This window comes from Calidris pugnax, unplaced genomic scaffold, assembly GCF_001431845.1.
Source record: "Calidris pugnax isolate Ruff unplaced genomic scaffold, ASM143184v1 scaffold470, whole genome shotgun sequence".
In the NCBI taxonomy this organism is placed as follows: Eukaryota; Metazoa; Chordata; class Aves; order Charadriiformes; family Scolopacidae; genus Calidris; species Calidris pugnax.
Genome location: NW_015092761.1, coordinates 768,282 through 788,266, shown reverse-complemented (window position 1 = coordinate 788,266; position 19,985 = coordinate 768,282). Strand labels below are relative to the sequence as shown.

Genomic DNA, 19,985 nt, shown 5'->3' with positions numbered 1-19,985 from the left:
CCCCCAGGCTTCAGCTGTCAGAACATTTATGGGCTCAGTTGGTTATCTCTGCTTCCTATAGTGTGCCCTGGAGAGAAGAACAGAAGATCCTTCAGCAGAGACTCTTCCTACCTGGGACTGGAGGTGACATTAATCATTCTTTCAGTGCCCACAGTTACTCACAGGAACCCAGTTTACAACAGGCACATCACAAACCGGGTTTGTTCTGTTCTCACCTTGCTTAACGTTTCCTTGATCTCCCATGAATTCCCACACTGGTGTTACCTATTTTTCATTCAGTTAAAGCAACAGGCACTTTGATGTGAAGTGCCTACAAAAATCAGGACAGGAAAGAAGATATAACATCCAAGACCCCACCCATAAATCTGCTAAACGCCCTCTGAAGAACATTTAGGGCTTTGGCACCACAGCCTGGGGGAGGCTGCGTTGGACCCTCACTGCTCCACCAACCAAACATTTTCTACTTCCAGTTCATTCCTGCTGTTTTCATTGCAGGAATGTCTCCTACCTGAAGCAGTTCTTTTTCTCTTTGCTGTTAGTCCTGAGCCCACGTCCTTGCACTGGTCTATTACACTGCATCCCATTTCAACAACTCCAGACCTACAGGCTGCTCCCATCGTCCCGCATCACATTTCCATCTTCTTCTCTATCGACAACATCTCTCTTAATAACTTGTCAGTGCAAACCCATTAACACATACTCAGTTTTTTAAGCCAACGTCATGTCTAAAGTGAGACTGGCCCCAGGAATGTTCCCCAGGAGTTTGACGAGCACCATTCAGCTTCTGCCCCTTCCTAACACATTCCCGTGTGGCACCATCTCTGCAGCTCCCCTGCAGCCCCCACCAATTAGAGCTGCTGCCTTGCCTCTAAAACTTCCCTTACCTTCACAGTGCAAGGTATCCAATAGACTCCATCCATCTTTAGCAAATTCTTATTACAATTGGTATGTTTACCTACAATTGTTTACTTATTTTGTCCTTGAAAGTTTGTTCTGAAACTTTGCATGCTGTTGAGTTTGCTCCACTAATTTCCCACTGTTTTAAATACAGATACTAAAGTTAATTGCTAGTCAGATGGCACCCTCTCATTTGACAGATTCATTACAAAGACTTGCAATGGACTTGAAGTTTCTTCTACCAGAGTTTTAATATTCTGGGACATGGATTATCTGGCCCTCTGAGCTGAGCACATCATGCTCTTTGATCTGATTTTCCTCCTATTTTTAATAAATCTTGTTTTCTAGAAAAGTTCCTTTGTGTGGGTGTTTCAAACAGCCAGCCCTCAAGGACAACACGTCTTTCAACCTTGGAAGAGAGCCAGCACTGAGACTCTTCCAGCCAAAATATTCTAGGAAGGGACCAGGGAATCCCAATGAGCAATTTGGGAAGATGCTGTCACTGGAATGGCGGAGCCCTGTCTGCGGGGCCTGCTGGCAGCAGGATTCAACTTCCAACACAGCTGCACAACAGGAGGTGAGAGATTACTCAACTCCATGTGGGGGTTTTTACGCGAGGTGGAGAGATCTTCATGATAGGAAGCTTCCATCCCATGTCAGCTGCAGAGGACAGAGCTGCACCCCCAGACCATCTCCTGGCTGTGGGACTTGCCTGCTTCCTACCCCCAAGGCTACAGAACTTGCCATGAGCAGCAAACTGGCAATTAGCTCTATCTCCACTTTAAAACTGAACGCTACCCCTTCCAATGCATGGAAGGCCATGGAGATGAAGGTGGTGCCTGGGCAGAAACTGTGCGTGTTTGCAACACCAAGCTCCTACAGCCCTGTGTTCCCCCGCCAACCTGTCTGAGGAGAACATCCTAGTTTGGACAACTGGACTGAGAGCAGTCCTGAGAAGGACTTGGGGATGTTGGTGGGTGAGAAGCTCAACAAGAGCCAGCAACATATGCTGGCAGCCCAGAAACCACCTGCATCCTGGACTGCATCCCCAGCAGCGTGGCCAGCAGGGCAAGAGGAGGATTGTGCCCCTCTGCTCCGCTCTGGGGTGACCCGCCTGCAGTGCTGCCTCCAGCTCTGGGGCCACCAACGTCAGAAGAACATGGACCTGTTGGAACAGGGCCAAAGGAGGCCGTGGAGATGCTGGGAGGGCTGGAGCCCCTCTGCTGTGAGGACAGGCTGAGAGAGTTGGGGGCATTCAGCCTGGAGAAGAGAAGGCTCCGGGGAGACTTTATAATGGCCTGCCAGCATCTGAAGGGGGCCTAGAAAAAAGCTGGGGAGAGAATTTTTACAAGGGCATGTAGTGACAGAATGAGGGGTAATGGCTTCAAACTGGAAGAGCGGAGATTGAGCTGAGATCTGGGGAAGAAATTCCTGGCTGTGAGCCCAGAGAAGCTGTGGCTGCCCCATCCCTGGAGGGGTTCAAGGCCAGGTTGGAGGGGGCTTGGAGCAACCTGGTGTGGTGGGAGGTGTCCCTGTGAAATGCACTACTTTCCATCAGCCAAACACTGCAATGTAACTCCATCTCACAGCTTGGAAAAGAAAAGAAGAAAGTTTGTTTGCTCAGGGAAAAAGGAACATAGAACATTTGAAAACTCCTGAAAAGGAAATCTGGTTTTTGATTTAAAAACTCAGAGTATCCCACAGCCTGTGACTTGACAGAACCTGCATTTCTCCCAACCTTATCAATGAGAATATAAAAACTATTAATTTTTTTCCTCTAACGAGAGAAAAACATTAAGGTGGGGGGATGACCTACTGACATGTGCCTTTGTTTCCACTTGCATTTCTTCTGGTGTTTTTTGTGGACTTTCAGAGTGCCAAAGCAGTGGGACTGTGTATTTGACAAACCTGCAATAAAAGAAGCTTTTGGTTCTTCGCTTTTCTCAGTTTCTCTCTCATGGAAGTGAAAACTGTTTCAACTGTTGTTAACAGCCCCTCGGGGGTGCCCTGACCAGAGCCCATGTCTTTGCAGGTCCTGCCTGCTGGGGACCAGCTATGGCCCATGCAGAGCACAACAAAGCCAGCCACGAGGTCTCTGGCACATCTTTTTTTAGGCAAAAGATGTCAATTTGTCAAAGCTGAACTCTACATGCCAAGGGCTGGCTCCTGTAACTTCCTTTTTTTCTGTTTCCATTTTCTTTAAGACATCCTGGAATAGTCGCTCTGCACTGATATTTGCAGCATAAAAACAAAACAAAACAAAACAAAACATATAAATTGCTGTTTTCTCCCTCAAAAAACCTTTTAGTTCAGAAATTGAATTTAATGAGGGCAAAAATAGAGATTCAAAACATAAAAATGGAAAAGAACCAAAATACAAGAAACACTGACTGGCGCAGAAGAGGGCAACTGGTCACGTAGGAGCTGTGAGTCCTGGGGGTGTTTAGTGCCCCTGACTCCTACTCATGGGACTTAAACTCTTGTCAGGACTGGGGTCTGTCAACAGCCACGCACCTTCCTCGGGGTCCCTGCACATCTCAGCCCGTTGTACAGACACGGCTGCTGTCACCCAGTCTGAACTCACCTAAAAACTGGTCTTGCAGCTTCAGTACCCACGTTTTCTGCTGATTCCATCTCGTAATGACCAGTCAACCTTTCAGCCAGGGATGGGGCAGCAGCACCACAGCCCCTGTGATCAGTTCTACAGGGAGATGCTGCTGAGGGTCACCACATGAACAAGCCTTGAGTTGTCCTGCTCTGTCAGCTGGTTTACAGCCACCACCAAGTGTTTGTGCAGCCTTGTCCTTAAATCTTCTCCTACAGACTGTGGACAGCACGGGTACAAAAAGGGCTTGCCATAAAGGCAGGTCCAAATCCACCTGGCAACAAAAAGGGTCTTGAGAAAAATGTGGTTTTGTGATAATACAAAAATCTAAATCTATGTAAAACTTTCTTCAGGCTTTCAAGATGTTGTTTCGTTGTTGTCCTAACTCCACAGCAGACCCCTCTCCACCAGTCATTACTAACACTCCAATCTACATTTGACAGGTGACATTAGAAGCTCAATGCCAAGGGGTTCAATGGTGTACCCACCAGAAGGGAAAGTATCAGATCTACATTCTGTGCCCTTATTGCCACCAGAAAAATCTGGCTTAAACCCCTCCAAACCTACGGCTGTTTCTAAGGAGAGCCAGAGCCTGACCCTGATATCACATGGTTTTTTGTGGTGCTCAAAGATCAGCCTCAGTTCTTCAGTGCCAACAGTTTAGAAAAAAGCAGCTGCTGGGCTTGTGCTGGGGGTTGTCTCTGCAGCCCTCAAACAACAAGTTCTCCTTCAGACAATTGCACTTTTGCCATAAGGGGCTCCTGTTTTGCAGTTGGACCATCTGTATTTGTTGAGTATAATTTTTTTTCGTGGACTTCATTCTCTCACCATCTGTGTCACCAGCCAGTACCTGGTGGGCACCATGACAGCCAGGGGCAGGAGCTCAACAGAGCTGAAGCTACAAGACAGGTACAAGCTGATGCCAGAGGACCAGGACGCTGCAACAGTCAGGATCTGCCACTGCGAGAGTGATTTTCTTTCCGTCGGAATGAATGACTGGGTGGCTTTCTGTTGTTGTCTCTTAAAAAATTAGTCATTCCTGAAAATCTCAATTTTCAGAGTGAGCTGAAAAGCTTTCAGGTTGCCAGGGGAGACGTGGATGCTCTTCTCTTTGGTTTTCTTCCTACGAGGTCAGCAGGCAGCACAGGCTGGTCAGCACATCTGAGAAGGAACTGGTCCAGGGACAGCAGCCCTTCCTGACACAACAGTCATCCTGCTTCCATAATCCATTGAGGACTTCCCATCTGCTTCAATAACCCTTCATAAACAATCCCCCCAAATCTTATTCCCCAATTTGTTACTGCTCAAAGTACTTGACTATCAGTATTTCTTCTTCCAATCAAGGACCAGTAATGAATTACAGGCGTAAGAGCCACCCACATGATCATATCAAGTGTTTGTTGTGGAGAACCTGTGTATGAGTCGGTATCAGACAGCAAATTCAGTGGGGAAGGGGAGCTCTGCTCCACAGAAGCTGAGGAGATGTTCAGTGGACATCATGCCACAGAAGTGAACCTTACAGGTGTTTTTTTGTCTGCTCAAAAGCAAATAGGAAATCTGAGACACAGCCTCCAAACACTGAGTAAAACCACCCTGACCACCTCTTAAGATCTGCTCTGTCCTCTCCTTTGTTATTGATGCAATGATCTCCAAATCCTGGAATGCTTTCATTAATCGAGTTGTCTGTGTCATTCCAGATCCTGTGCAACTGATCTACAAACACTCCAGAAACCGTTCACAAGGTATTTGTCATCAAGAGCCTTGAAAGAAAGATCCTTGACAAATAAACTACTACATGGCAATTATTTGCTATGATCCACCTGCGACTGAAACAACAGGAGAATCCTTCGTGGGACTCTTACCCACTGAGTCGCGCTGCGATGAGTTTGGACCCTCATTTTACCAGTATCTGGAGGGGTCAGAGTTTCAGCATTGTGAAAAGTAGTTTGTCCAGAAGGTGATTTCATTTTGGGTGGATGTCCACTGACCACAAGTCAGTGGGGTCTTGTCTGACAATGCAGGGGACACGTCTCGCCCCTCAGGCTGCTCTGTCTCATTTTACATGAAGCTCCAGCTCTTGGAAAGAGATGGAAATACAAAGTGAGATACAGAGAGAGGTTCTGGAGCTAAGCAGCTTGGCCAATCTGGGTGACAATTAAGTTTCATTACTTTATTGTCACTTCACATGTGTAACCGAGACACCAAATGCAGGAACTGGAGAGAAAGGGCACTGCCTGCCCTCAACCCCCCGGTGGATTGACTGATGCCTAGAGAGCCAATCCTGGCATGTATTACAAATAGTGTGACCAGCAGAAGTAGAGAGGTGATGGCCCCCTGTACTCAGCACTGGGGAGGCCACACCTTGAGTATTGTGTCCAGCTTTGGGCACCTCAATACAAGAGATCTGGAGGTGCTGGAGCGGGTGCAGAGGAGGTCAATGAAGCTGGCGAAGGGCCTGGAGAATAAATCTTATGAAGAGCAATTGAAGGAGCTGGGACTGTTTACTTTGAGGAAGAGGAGGCTGAGGAGAGACCTCATCACTCTCTACAACTACTTGAAAGGACACTGTAGAGAGGTTGGTATGGTCTCTTCTCACAGGTAATTAATGACAGAACAAGAGGGAATGGCTTCAAGCTGCAACAGGGTAGGTTTAGAGTGGCCATTAGGAAACAATTCTTCATAGAAAGAGTGGTCAGACACTGGAATACACTGCCCAGGGAGGGGGTTGAGTCCCCATCCCTGCATGTGTTTAAGAGTCGTTTAGATGTGGTGTTGGGGGATGTGGTGTAGGGGAGAACTTTTGTAGAGTGGGGTTGATGGTTGGACTCGATGATTCCAAGGGTCTTTTCCAACCTGAATGCTTCTATGATTCTAAGGATGTTTCCAAGTCTGCCCTGAGAGTGAAGTGCCACCAAGGCCCGATTCCAGCTCCTGGTGGGGCCCTCACTGTCTTAGAAGGTCTATGACTGTAAAAACCAAGCTCTAATCTCTGTGCTGAATCAGTCTTGCCTGTATTGCTTTATTCCAAACCAAGCACAAGGCAGAACTGGAATATTTACAAGTACAGAGTTTTATCAGCTTTGTGAGTGCAACACAGAAAGTCCGAGATGACTGACTGGCCCTGAGGAGACCCAGCGCTGGCCCAGGCAGCCTGTCCTCGTGGCCACTGCTGGGACTGCTGAGTTTGCCCAGTGCAGTTTGCACCAAAGCCTGTTCATGGCCGGCTGAATTAAGCTGCTCTCTAAGCTTGTGGAGGAATTTGCTCTGTGCCCCCAGAGACGGTCACACTTGGCAGCCACTGCTGGAAAACCCGTTACCCCAAACATCCAAATCATTCTTTCACAGAAATCTAACTTCTGCAGCTTTTCTGATTTAACCTTCAGTGTCTGTTGAGACCTCTTACCAATTGCTCTGGCCACCAGAGAAGATGTGAACAGATGAAATAAAGATACTTCGGGCCCACAATACTCATCTGCTGGGACCACAGGCACGGAAGCTGCCACAGCCAACAGATCCTTTGCAGGATCTAACCATCGTTGTAGAATAGAACCCTTCACTTTGCATTACTGAATGGAGTATGTCTCAAAAAGCTCCATTTTTTCTTCTTCACCACCTCAAACACAGATGCCAGTATTGCAGCCATTGGAATTAAAAGCTCTTGAAAAGCTTTGAGGGAGCTTGCGAAAAAGGCAAAAATTAAGATCAAAATATCAGTAGCATTTAATTGAAACCCAAAAATCAGGCCTGTAGGTTCAGATCAGGACTCAAAGCTTTGTCTTAATCTAATTCTTATCCAAACAATCCAGTGATAATAAACGTTTATAAAATCCCCATCAAGGAAATTCAAGAGGTTCCCGAGACCTGCACCGAGCGCTGGCACCACCGGCTGTGCATTGGCAAACCCAAGTGCTTGTTGGGAAAGTGGCTCCAGAGAGCACTTGACAGAGACAGAGCTCCCTCTGCATCCTAAAAGGCTCTGAAACGTTTTGCCGAGTTGTGATAAGAGCTTCAAACATTCCCCTGCTTTGGGATGCACAAAGGGATCAGCACGGCTGCAGACAGCCCCTGCCTCTCCTACAGCGGTGTGCACGTCTCATGGCTCAGTTAAATACATGGTAAGTTCTGAGCAGCGGTAAGGGAACGAGTCAAACAGCTCTTAAGAGCTCTTTATTTATTCATGAAGCAAATAAAAGCACGGGAAAGCGTAGCACAACCTTCCCTCAGAGCACTCCCTATAACTACACACCCAACTGAAGGTTCAACGAGCAAGAAAACCAAACCAATAATGCCCAACAACAGCAGGAACCAGAAGGTGGCTGCTCTGGACACACAGGTGACGCCTTGTCCCACCTCCCAGCAGATGAGGACAACAGATGGCCCTTGCTCTGGTGACCAGCAGCAGGTGACCCGAGAGAGGAGTGGGATGTCCCCAAAGACACCGTACCTGAAGGATGACCCAGTGACCCTCCTTCGCAGCCAGATCCAGAGCTCGTTCAGCAACTACCTCTTGACCTTGTCCAAGGGAAACATTGTGGAGATTCCTGTTGTTAAACGTATAACCAAGTTTCTTCCCTAAGAGAACAAAAAAGAGCGATGTTCAGCACTTTTCCCCGGAAGGGTGCAGAGCAGCTGAGCTCACGAGGCAGAGTTCAGTCTTATCATAAACCCTCACAGAAGAGCTATCGTACTTCTTATAACCGTTAACTTGTCTCTCACACTCCTTGCCAAAGCACTGAAAACAGCAGCAGTTTCTTCCAAACCACTTTTAATTACAGAGCGGCATCAACACAAAGGTGCATCCTACATCTGCATCTTGTTTAAAGAACACTATTTCCCTGCAAGCTTGTGTAAAAACATATTTTACAGTGGTAGGTTATTAAAATCATTTCCTGATTATTAAATAGGCTTTGAACATGACATGGTTGGGTGGGGAAATGCATCCTGCAGTGCATGCCAGAACCAGTGGTAAGGTTAGGAACCCATTCAATTTTGAGGTGGGACACTGTGCCCCAACCCGATCTGTGTTATCCCCTGGTCTAACCCTGCCCGAGGGGTAACCACCCGTGGGGTCATCACAGTGGTGGTGGTACGATCGTGATGGTGGCATCCGGCTCAGGAGTGGTTTTGGGCAGACAGATAAAACCACAATAGCCAAGGGCTAACTTGAGCAAGGCACCCACCCCACCACCACACTGGAAGACGTCCATGTGCAAATGTAACTACAGGTCAGTCATCTCCCCTGCATCAACGGGAACTACCCCCAGAGCTCGCCGAGCTCTCCTGCAGGGCAGGGGCTGCACAATGTGACCTCCTCTCAAGCAGGGACACTGCTCAAGGTCACTGCTCAAGATTCAGAGATTCCTTGCCCCAACACATCCTCCGTAAGTGGTCTATAACATGCTAAACTTTGAAATCTGAGATAAGTGATATATAGGATTGATTGTGCATATGCAATCCTTTAGACAGAAACTACTGATCAAACATGGCCAGAAGGTCGAGGGAGAAGATTCTACTCCTCTGCTCCACTCTGGGGAGACCCCATCTGGAGCACTGCATCCAGCTCAGGAGTCCTCAGCACAGGAGAGACATGGAGCTGTTGGAATGGGGCCAGAGGAGACCACAGAGATGCTGGGAGGGCTGGAGCCCCTCTGCTGTGAGGACAGGCTGGGAGAGTTGGAGGGGTTCAGCCTGGAGAAGAGAAGACTCCGGGGAGACCTTAGAGCCCCTTCCAGACCCTAAAGGGGCTCCAGGAAAGCTGGGGAGGGACTCTTGATCAGGGAGGGGAGCCATAGGATGAGGGGGAAGGGTTTGACACTGAAAGAGGGGAGATTGAGATAAGGTCTCAGGATGAAATTCTTTGGTGTGAGGGTGGTGAGAGCCTGGCCCAGGTTGGCCAGAGAAGCTGTGGCTGCCCCATCCCTGGAGGGGTTCAAGGCCAGGTTGGAGGGGGCTTGGAGCAACGTGGTGTGGTGGGAGGTGTCCCTGCCCAGGGCAGGGGGTTGGAACTGGATGGTCTTTAAGGTTTCTTCCAACCCAAACCAATCTGTGATTCTAAATCTGGGACTAGGATTGGATCCACCTGCACCCAGACTCCTCTGGGACGGGGTTTAGAAAGCTAGGGGGTCATTTCTGAATGTTGCCTCAATGGAAAGGTCTCCCTGACAGTTCTATCTGATCCTGATCTCTGTGCAGTAAATAACCCAAAGCCTTGATATCAAATCTTGTGAAAATACTGTCACATTTACTACCAAACTTTGTTAAATCCCTGTTTTATATCAATAATTGTATCCCTGCTTCTCCTTATGAGTGAAGTGCATTGCTCCTTGCGTGACAGGAGGCAGCTGGAATGAAGCCTGCCTGAGCTCCCGTGTCCTTGACCAAGGCCTCCCAGGTTTCTTGCATGGAGACACCAGTCAGCCCTCCAGATTCCTCATGGATCATTATGGGCTTTGGTGGGTGTGGAGCTGCCTCTGGGAGCACCTCGATGCGTGTGGGAAGGCCCACGGCTGATGGAGTGCAGCACAGCCCCTGGGAAAGGGTTCTCCAGGAGCCACCATAGGCCACCTCCTGCAGTCCTCTCCATGTCCCCCTGTGCATGGTGCAGGGCAGGAACCCCAGACCTCATGTCATTTACTGTCCTGCTCTGGCGGAAGGATGGCGGCTATTGAGTGTTTCTTCATTTAGTCTGTGACATTCCTTCAGGTTCCTCTTTAGCATCCCAGTGCCTCAGATCCTTTAAGTGACCACGGCTAAAAGATGCCCTGTCCTGTTTTCTGAATCTCTGTCATCCAAAGACAAGGACACCAGTTGCTACTTGCTTCGCAGGAGAAGTAACCACCTGCAGGAAGTGCTCTCTGCTCCGTGCTCCTCAGGTGAGCACCAGTTTGTGCTGCTGGAGGCAAGCAGCCCAAGAAACATCCCCCCTGGCTCCACGCATCATGGTAGGCTGTATTCGGCTATGGTGGGGGGTCAGGACACATGAGCCCACACACTGATCCCTTGGGATTGCCTACACTTGTCTCTGCAGGCACATTTGGTGCACCCTTAATTCCTGATTTCTGCTAAAAGCAGGCAAGTTTTATAGCAAAACAAGGACACATTTTCTCTTGCAAGACTTAGGATTCAGGTCTTGGTGCAAGAGTGGTAACAGGTGGCCCTAAGTAAAACAACCATCCCAAACTTTTCCAGTTGCTCGAGCTCTCTGCTCAGCCTTACTACGGCATCTCCCTGGGACACAGCTCTCCCCACACTGGGGAGTTTCCAGTTCTCACATCTCTGCTGGTGCCAGCTTTGACCGCTGCAGATCTCCTCCTTGGCCTCCAAAGAGCCACCCCCTCAAGAAGGGACGGGGCACATTTACCAAAGGCAGGGCTCTACCTTGAACCAGGTGATTAATAATAAAATTAATAACTGGTGCTATTTCCACTTCACAGAGAGGACCAGGACCACAGAGGGACACACAGCGGGTCCACGCTGGTGGCCTCACCAGAGATGATGCCAACCTTCCTCGGAGGAGAGGGGACGGTGTGGCAGCCCCATGGAGGTGGGGAAGCTTTCCCAGCCCAGTGGGGTTTGCTGCAGGGTCCTCCCCACACTGCCATGGAAGGTCCCAGGAGTGGGCAGCCCCTGGAAGAAGCTATCTTCCATCCCCAGAAATTACGTATTGCACTTTAACAAAAGCTAATGAAGGGTAGAGAAACCATTTAGTAATGCACTCACCCAGACCCCAGCGAGGGAGGCTTTAAGGCCAGTGCAGCTGCACTGAAGCAATGGCTTTATTTCATTAGATTTTTTTCACTTTTACGTGCTGTAACTTTTCTGGCTGACTAGCCCCAGGTGCTCAGCTACACTCATCTTTACAATTCCAATTAAACCATTCATGGCTGGATTCTAGTGATTCATTTCCCATACAAGAAGATAACACAGAGAGAGCCAGGACACCGATGTGGCTCCAAAGGGAGCTGCCTCCTCAGGGGGATCCCTTTCAATTCACAACAATGAGACCTGGTATCAGAGCACGAAACGCAACGCCCAGGAGCTCCGCAGATGGAGAACTCCATCTGGGCTGTGGCTCAGGCTGGGCTTTAACATCTCTGAAAGCTGCTTGTGGGTAAAGACCGACTCAAATATTATTTTAGGGTGACCCAGAAGGTGCATCATAGAGAGGAAAAGAAATCCAGAGGTCACTGTTCTTCCAGCACTTGCCTGGACGATGGCTTAGCTCCGTGGTACTAGTTTCGCTGCTGATGTTCAGTCTGCAGATCTGTCTGCTAAAAACCAGCCAGCAGCTCTACTGTGGTCTGATACGGAATTCACACAGTTTAAATATACTCTGCTCCCCGCTGTGGGGAGTACTGGGGCTTGATCACAAGCCATGGCCTTGGAGACATGTGGAGTGCATGGCTGGAGATGGAGAGGAGACATCTGATGAGCAGAACGGCAACCTGGAGCAGCCCTAAGGCATTACCCAAAGGCATCTGACCCCTCTGCTGCACCAGTCTCTAAAGAAGTGACAGCAGTTACCTCCGTTCAATGCTCAGAAGTGACCCCATTTCCAGACCTTCTGTAATTGCCATGTTCAGGCTGAAAATGGTAATTCTTCCACGCTGGAGCTGAGACACAGAGCAAATCCTGTGCACCCACAGCTGCAGAGCAGAGGCACCGACTGCAGCAGCCCATTCACAGCAGAAATCACTGCCTTCTCCAACACCGCACCTCTGAGAGGCCCCTCTGGCTTTGAAACCAGCTGCCAGCACTAGGTCTGAGCATCCACACCACAATCAACTCGGGAAAGATGGGATTAAGAACTGGAAACTCTGCCACTCACCAGCAGACTGGTATAGGGAGCTATTGCTTATTTTTAGCTATCTGACAGCGTCTTAGATACCTCTGACGTAAATTATAGGTTGTGTACAAGACCAACTCAGAAATTGTTGCAGTGTGAACCACACTGGGAATCCAGGCAATGCAGGAGAGAGAGGAGTTTAATTGAAACTTTAGATGAAAATCCAAAAACCGTTAAGAAAAAAGGGGGAAAAAAAAAAAAACAAACCCAATCACATCCTCTCACAATTACCTATTTTTAACAGATTACTCCATTATCTACAAAAGGATGAGGGAAAAAAACAGAACAAGAATGTCATGCCAAGATAATTATGCAGGAGATAAAAAGCCGTGCTGTGGTACGCCCAGAGACATGATTTATTTACCTTGTTTCTCCACATCCTTCAGTGGGTCGACTCCCGGGGACAGGATAAAAAACATGGGGGTTGCAGGTCCCGATTCCTCAAAGGTCCTTGCAAAATCCAGGGATCTCCCTACCACATATTTACTGCCAAGCTTTTCTTCTACGAAATCTCTGCCAGAAAGAAAAAAAAAAGTTTTGCCAGTCTACCATCGTTCAGAAAAGAAAGATTCCCCTGCAAGTAATCAGTTATAATTAGTTTTGATTTTGCTATTTTGAACAAATTATAAATGAAAAGAATGGGCGTGAAGTAATTTGAGAGAGGATCTGCAGGCTGGGCTTCTGGAGTTGTCACTCAGCAGCACTTTTCAGAGGGGCAAAACGCTGTACTCAGAAGTTCAAGACGAGTACCAGCTCGGTTCTGACAAAGGCATCTCAGGAGAGCAGAAATAGTTAAGTTAAGGTATAGAAAACTGCCGTGTACTTTGTAATCCATACAGCATTTGAGGGGGAACAGCAGTCCTTTAGATTTATCACCAAAAGTTACAAAAAGTCCAGATGATTTACAAAATTACTTTGTTCTGAAAAGATAAAAGGGAAGAGCTCTAAGAATATCCAGCGCGTGTAGCTCAGCCTCTGCCTGAAAGGCGCAAGGAAAAATACAACACAGTGAAAAACAGGGAAAAATTCAGCTCCAGAGCAGCTGCCTGAGCAGAACAGCACATGCAGAAGGTCCAGGCTGAATTTCCCCAGGGAGAGCTTCCAAAATCACTGCTTTAGAGAAAGGGCGTACATTGAACATTGATTCAAAGGTAGGGGTGGTACATTCAAACCCCAAGATCCCACAGTTACTCTTCTAGGGGAGATTCCAGTCTTCCAGACTCAGGCTTTTGAAAACCTCAGGACCACAGGGAGTTAAAACATGGGCCAGTTTTTACCTGATAGATGATACCAAAATCAGGTAGCCAAATTCTTTCCAAGAGAGCTGAGTCTCCTTCAAGGACTAGTGAAAGACAGTTGGAATAGAAATGCCTAAGGGATTGCAAAAGAAAAAGCTTCCACTTTGTTTGGTTCCTCTTTCAAGAAGATTTTTCTGTTCTAGGTCAAGATTTGCTAAAGAGTTGCTGCAAAGCTTCAGTTCACAAAATGTAAGAAGTCCTTTATATACAAGGTCACAACATTCTTGTTTTAGACCAAATCTCTCCTCTATGAAATGATGCCTTGGAGATTCAGAAACATGATGACTGCGACTTGGAGACTTCGGAACAGACCACATGTGAAGGCCTGACCTCAGAGACAGGGCTGGAAGAGCATATGCACGTGGTGTCTTTCAGACAAGGCATCCACAGGGGTGTCTCACAGGATAAGCAGTTGGGTTTGAGAAATGGTACCAGAATAAAAAGGGAAAATACCCTGCAACACATAAAAAGCCTTACAGCTTTCCTAGGTTATGTGAAGGCACAGATGCCTAAGATCCTTTAGCTGGGCCTGTGTGAACCTCATGAAGTTCAACCAGGCCAAGTGCAATGTCCTGCACCTGTGTCAGGGCAATCCCCGGTACAAATCCAGGTTGGGTGGAGAATGGCTGGAGAGCAGCCCTGAGTAGAAGGACCTGGGGGTGTCGGTGGATGGGAAGCCGAACATGAACTGGCAATGTGTGCTGGCAGCCCAGAAACCACCCATATCCTGGGCTGCATCCCCAGCAGCGTGGCCAGCAGGGCGAGGGGGGGATTCTGCCCCTCTGCTCCGCTCTGGGGAGACACCCCCCAGTGATGCCTCCAGCTCTGGGGCCTCAGCACAGGAGAGACATGGAGCTGTTGGAATGGGTCGAGCAGAGCCATGAAAGTGCCCCTGTGAGGACAGGCTGAGAGAGTTGGGGGGGTTCAGCCTGGAGAAGAGAAGGCTCCGGGGAGACCTCAGAGCCCCTTCCAGTCCCTAAAGGGGCTCCAGGAAAGCTGGGGAGGGACTCTGGATCAGGGAGGGGAGCCATAGGGTGAGGAGGACGGGGTTTAAACTGAAAGAGGGGAGATTGGGATGAGATGTGGGGAAGAACTTGTTTGCTGTGATGGTGGTGAGAGCCTGGCCCAGGTTGGCCAGAGAAGCTGTGGCTGCCCCGTCCCTGGAGGGGGTCAAGGCCAGGTTGGAGGGGGCTTGGAGCAACCTGGGCTGGTGGGAGGTGTCCCTGCCCAGGGCAGGGGATTGGAATGAGATGATATTCAAGGTCCTTTCCAACCCAAACCATTCTGTGATTCTATGACTCTGAAAGGTTGGCCATGGATGTGCCAGCTACCAGAGTCCTTAGTCCTTCTGCACTGTTTCAAAGGTCTGTCCCTCAAGGCACAAGTACCAGTGCTTTCGGAGGGACTTCATCATGAGCAAGTTATACCTTGCTAGTAGCTGCTACACTGATCTGACCTCATGGATGTGGAAGCATGGGAGCAAAAGGTGTTGCAAGAATGTCCTTGCTGATGTTACAGTGGAAAACCCCTCTTCAGGAAATTATGGTTCTTGGTGATGGACAACAGGGCACTGCCCCACCCAAGCTCTAAGGAGTGATTCAGGGTAAGAGTGATTTCTCCTGGTGGCTCCTTAGGCCTAGGGAATAGAACAGCCTGTGCAAATATCCCCAGGGATCTGCTATGGAGAGTGGCTGAAAAAACTAAATCCAAGACAGGGAAAGGCAAGAAGCCTGTATAGGGGTGGATCATTTTAGATACCAAGGAGCTTCCTAGACCATCTTCATGGAGCTGGCACATATGACATGGGACATAAAGGGTCTTGCACCTTTCTGAACAGCAGCTGGAATTGAAGTAGGGATATTCTAGGGTATCTAAAATACCCCCAGTCCTCTGTGTTTAGGCTTTGAAGTTACTCCTTGACTCCTAAAATGCACTCAAGTACCTGCCAAGACTCTCTGAAAGACAGAAGGGTTAGGACTAGCAGTGATGTCCATTGACCAGCAGTAAGGCATTTCACGTTAGCAGATTTAGCTCATTTACAGAAGGAAGAGATCCGCAAATTGAGAACTGCAAAACAGCTTGTGGGATCCAATGACATTGGAGGTATCTAAAGCTCAATGCACTGGTTAATGCACACAGGATCTCGAAACGCTGCTGGCTGAAGTAGGGGAGTGAGGCTGAAGTCCTCGTGGTCAGAGTGAGCAGCTCCCCAGTGTCCCAGAAGATCTGCCCCTTTCTGAAGGGTCACAGACAGAACACAGCTCCGACAGTGCTCAGGAGAACGAGACCCCAGGGGAGCATTAGCCTCCTGGGTGGTGGTGACCAGAAATGCTGACTGCATTAAGCTCAGCCCAAAGACAGCTCTTCCTTCCTACAGCAGAGCACTGGGCCTCACCCACTGACGTGAGGGGGACAGGGGAACAGCTCCGTAGCTTTTCCAGAGAGGTGGAGCTCCGAGGAACAGCAAAGGTCTTCACCAAAGAATAGTGCCTGCCCCAGCCAGGCTGCTGGCTGAAGAGAGGCTGGAGGAGGATAACGCCATCCAGGAGGAACCAGGAGGTCAAACACCTTGTGACTGTCATTGTTACCGCTCATCATTTCACATTTGCTTTTGGGGTATGAGATTTCCCTGAACAAAAATCTCTTCTTAAACCTCCTGGGCACAGTGTCTGACTACCCTGTATTTCAAGAAGAATTTTAGTCACAAACATCTACAAAGAAAGTCCTGGGGAAGGTGCTATGAACTGCTGCTGTTTGCACATGTTTACATTCTAACCTATTTCTAGATTAGAAACAAAGCAAAACAAACAAAAAAAACACCACAAACATTTAAATACTCTTGTGCAAATGGAAAAGCTTGACATGCCCAGACCCTAAAAATATCCAGCCAAGCTTTTGAACTTGGACTCCCTTACCTTTTCATAAAAGAGAAATATGAAAGGTGTTGAAACTTTATGTTCTACTTATTTTTGAGCTATGTGAGCACTGCTATTTTGACTGAAAGAAATTAATTAAACCTGCTAAAATGAAATAGGCACTTAAAAGTTCAGAAAGACTAGAGCTTATTTTACTCAAAGTCAACAAGAGGAAAAACAATCTCTTCAGCTGAGAGAATACATGGAGAATTCAGCCCTAAAAGAGTAAGAAATGAGAAAGAAAATGTTCTAGAATGGTATGATTATGATAAATTATAGCATTTAATTTAAAAAAAACATAACACCAGTGACCACAGGGAAACTTCCCCCAGTCTTGTCTCCATTTTTCTGTGAATATTAAAGCACAAACAGAAATCTAGTTCATACACTGCGTAATTCAATCTGCTACACGCATCCGTGTGCACGCACATGCCAGACAGTGGAGCAATATAAACTATTTGAGAGGCAGCAGCACGAGAGACATTGCAGAAATGTCAGATCACAGACTGCTAGGACAGAGGAGGGAAAAACAAGTCCTAACGGAGTGAAAGACCTTTAGTTTCTCCTGGAACAAGTATATTGCTTTTTGCATACCTTCATAAAGTTTAGACTCGCCTAGTTACCTTCACTACATAATTTACAACTACAACTTTGAGAACTAGCACCACATAAATTTTGCATTTTACAGGAAGAAAAAAAAAAAAAGTTAAAGCCTCTGTAAGACTTTCCTCTACTTCTACACTCTATTCTTTTGCCTAAGGTCCGGCCATAAAGGATGTAGTAACTAAAATCAGCCTTTCTGAACTCTAGAAGTTGTACTGACCATTAAAAGACTCGAACAGAAGTGCAACATCTGTGTGATGATGCTCATTTCTGACTCGGCGTGTCTGCTCCTTGCCCAGTGCTAGTTATCCTGCTCCACCACCACTGGTGGTATTGGGGTTACATCTCTCTCAGTGAGAAAACCCAGTTAAATGGGACGTGTTGACTGTCGCAGAGTTCAGAGCTGACTCATTCACTGACTTCTTTATAGGGCACCATTTTGCAGAACTCACATTCTATAATAAAAAAAATCTAAACACATTCCTGAATTACTCCTGTTCCCTGGAAAGCCCAGCCCCAAAGCTGCCTGCAAAGAGCGTTAGGGAGGTGAAGTGTCCCCACCTGATGGCGTAGGTCATGCGGTCGGGTCGCAGGGCTCTCATCATGCACAGGCGCTGCAGAGCTGACTTGTTCTTCCATTCCTGGGGGAATTTCTCCTTTTCAGGACACTCAGATTCAACAAATTTCTTCCAGCGTTTTGCAGATCCCTCAATATCCCGATCCAGGTTTCTGAATTCCTCCATGGATGAGAGAGCCTGAAAAAATTCAAGGAAGGTCTTTAGAAGAACAATGCCTCTGAACTGGTTTTCAAACATTACTGATTGCTCGTGTTTTGCTCCACCAGAAAGGTCATTGCTGGAGCCTGGGAAGCACAGCCAGAAACCCAGCGGGATCAGACTGGGTCCTTTCTCATTTTCCCAAGGCTGTTGTCAGGACACTGTCACAGGAACAGGAATCAATGTGGTCCATTTGCAAGGCCACAGGAAAGTATGACTGCGGAAAGTTTCACACCTGTGGAAGGTCTTCTGAACTGAAATGTGTCTCAAGGCCACCCACAAAACATAGAATCACAGAATGGTTGGGGTTGGAAGGGACCTTAAAGATCATCCAGTGCCACCCCCTGCCCTGGGCAGGGACACCTCCCACCAGACCACGTTGCTCCAAGCCCCCTCCAACCTGGCCTTGAACCCCTCCAGGGATGGGGCAGCCACAGCTTCTCGGGGCAACCTGGGCCAGGCTCTCACCACCCTCACACCAAAGAAGTTCTTCCCCACATCTCATCCCAATCTCCCATCTTTCAGTTTAAAACCATTCCTTCTCACCCTATGGCTCCCCTCCCTGATCCAGAGTCCCTCCCCATCTCTCCTGGATCCCCTTTCAGGACTGGAAGGGGCTCTGAGGTCTCCCCAGAGCCTTCTCTTCTCCAGGCTGAACCCCCCAACTCTCTCAGCCTGTCCTCACAGCAGAGGGGCTCCAGCCCTCCCAGCATCTCCGTGGCCTCCTCTGCCCCACTGCAACAGCTCCATGTCTCTCCTGTGCTGAGGACTCCAGAAAGACTAGAGCTTATTTTACTCAAAGTAAACAAGAGGAAAAACAGGTGCAAATGGAAAAGCTTGACATACCCAGACCCTAAAAATATCCAGCCAAGCTTTTGAACTTGGACTGCCTTACCTTTTCATAAAAGAGAAATATGAAAGGTGTTGAAACTTTATGTTCTACTTATTTTTGAGCTATGTGAGCACTGCCATTTTGACTGAAAGAAATTAATTAAACCTGCTAAAATGAAATAGGCACTTACAAGTTCAGAAAGACTAGAGCTTATTTTACTCAAAGTAAACAACAAGAGGAAAAACAATCTCTTCAGCTGAGAGAATACATGGAGAATTCAGCCCTAAAAGAGTAAGAAATGAGAAAGAAAATGTTCTAGAATGGTATGATTATGATAAATTATAGCATTTAATTTAAAAAAAACATAACACCAGTGACCACAGGGAAACTTCCCCCAGTCTTGTCTGCATTTTTCTGTGAATATTAAAGCACAAACAGAAATCTAGTTCATACACTGCGTAATTCAATCTGCTACACGCATCCGTGTGCACGCACATGCCAGATAGTGGAGCAATATAAACTATTTGAGAGGCAGCAGCACGAGAGACATTGCAGAAATGTCAGATCACAGACTGCTAGGACAGAGGAGGGAAAAACAAGTCCTAACGGAGTGAAAGACCTTTAGTTTCTCCTGGAACAAGTATATTGCTTTTTGCATACCTTCATAAAGTTTAGACTCGCCTAGTTACCTTCACTACATAATTTACAACTACAACTTTCAGAACTAGCACCACATAAATTTTGCATTTTACAGGAAGAAAAAAAAAAAAAGTTAAAGCCTCTGTAAGACTTTCCTCTACTTCTACACTCTATTCTTTTGCCTAAGGTCCGGCCATAAAGGATGTAGTAACTAAAATCAGCCTTTCTGAACTCTAGAAGTTGTACTGACCATTAAAAGACTCGAACAGAAGTGCAACATCTGTGTGATGATGCTCATTTCTGACTCGGCGTGTCTGCTCCTTGCCCAGTGCTAGTTATCCTGCTCCACCACCACTGGTGGTATTGGGGTTACATCTCTCTCAGTGAGAAAACCCAGTTAAATGGGACGTGTTGACTGTCGCAGAGTTCAGAGCTGACTCATTCACTGACTTCTTTATAGGGCACCATTTTGCAGAACTCACATTCTATAATAAAAAAAATCTAAACACATTCCTGAATTACTCCTGTTCCCTGGAAAGCCCAGCCCCAAAGCTGCCTGCAAAGAGCGTTAGGGA

General features: G+C 47.6%; 1 protein-coding gene across 1 annotated transcript in view; it reads right to left on the bottom strand.

Annotated features, from left to right (window-relative positions):
* The window catches only part of DNAH9 (dynein, axonemal, heavy chain 9), a 257,020-nt gene that overhangs the window by 40,522 nt on the left and 196,513 nt on the right, over positions 1–19,985 (bottom strand). The window contains exons 61-62 of the mRNA XM_014962673.1: positions 12,712–12,860; positions 7,947–8,074 (exon numbers count right to left, since the gene is read on the bottom strand). Coding sequence (XP_014818159.1) covers positions 7,947–8,074; positions 12,712–12,860 — 277 coding nt within the window. The remainder of the gene's footprint in view (positions 1–7,946; positions 8,075–12,711; positions 12,861–19,985) is intronic.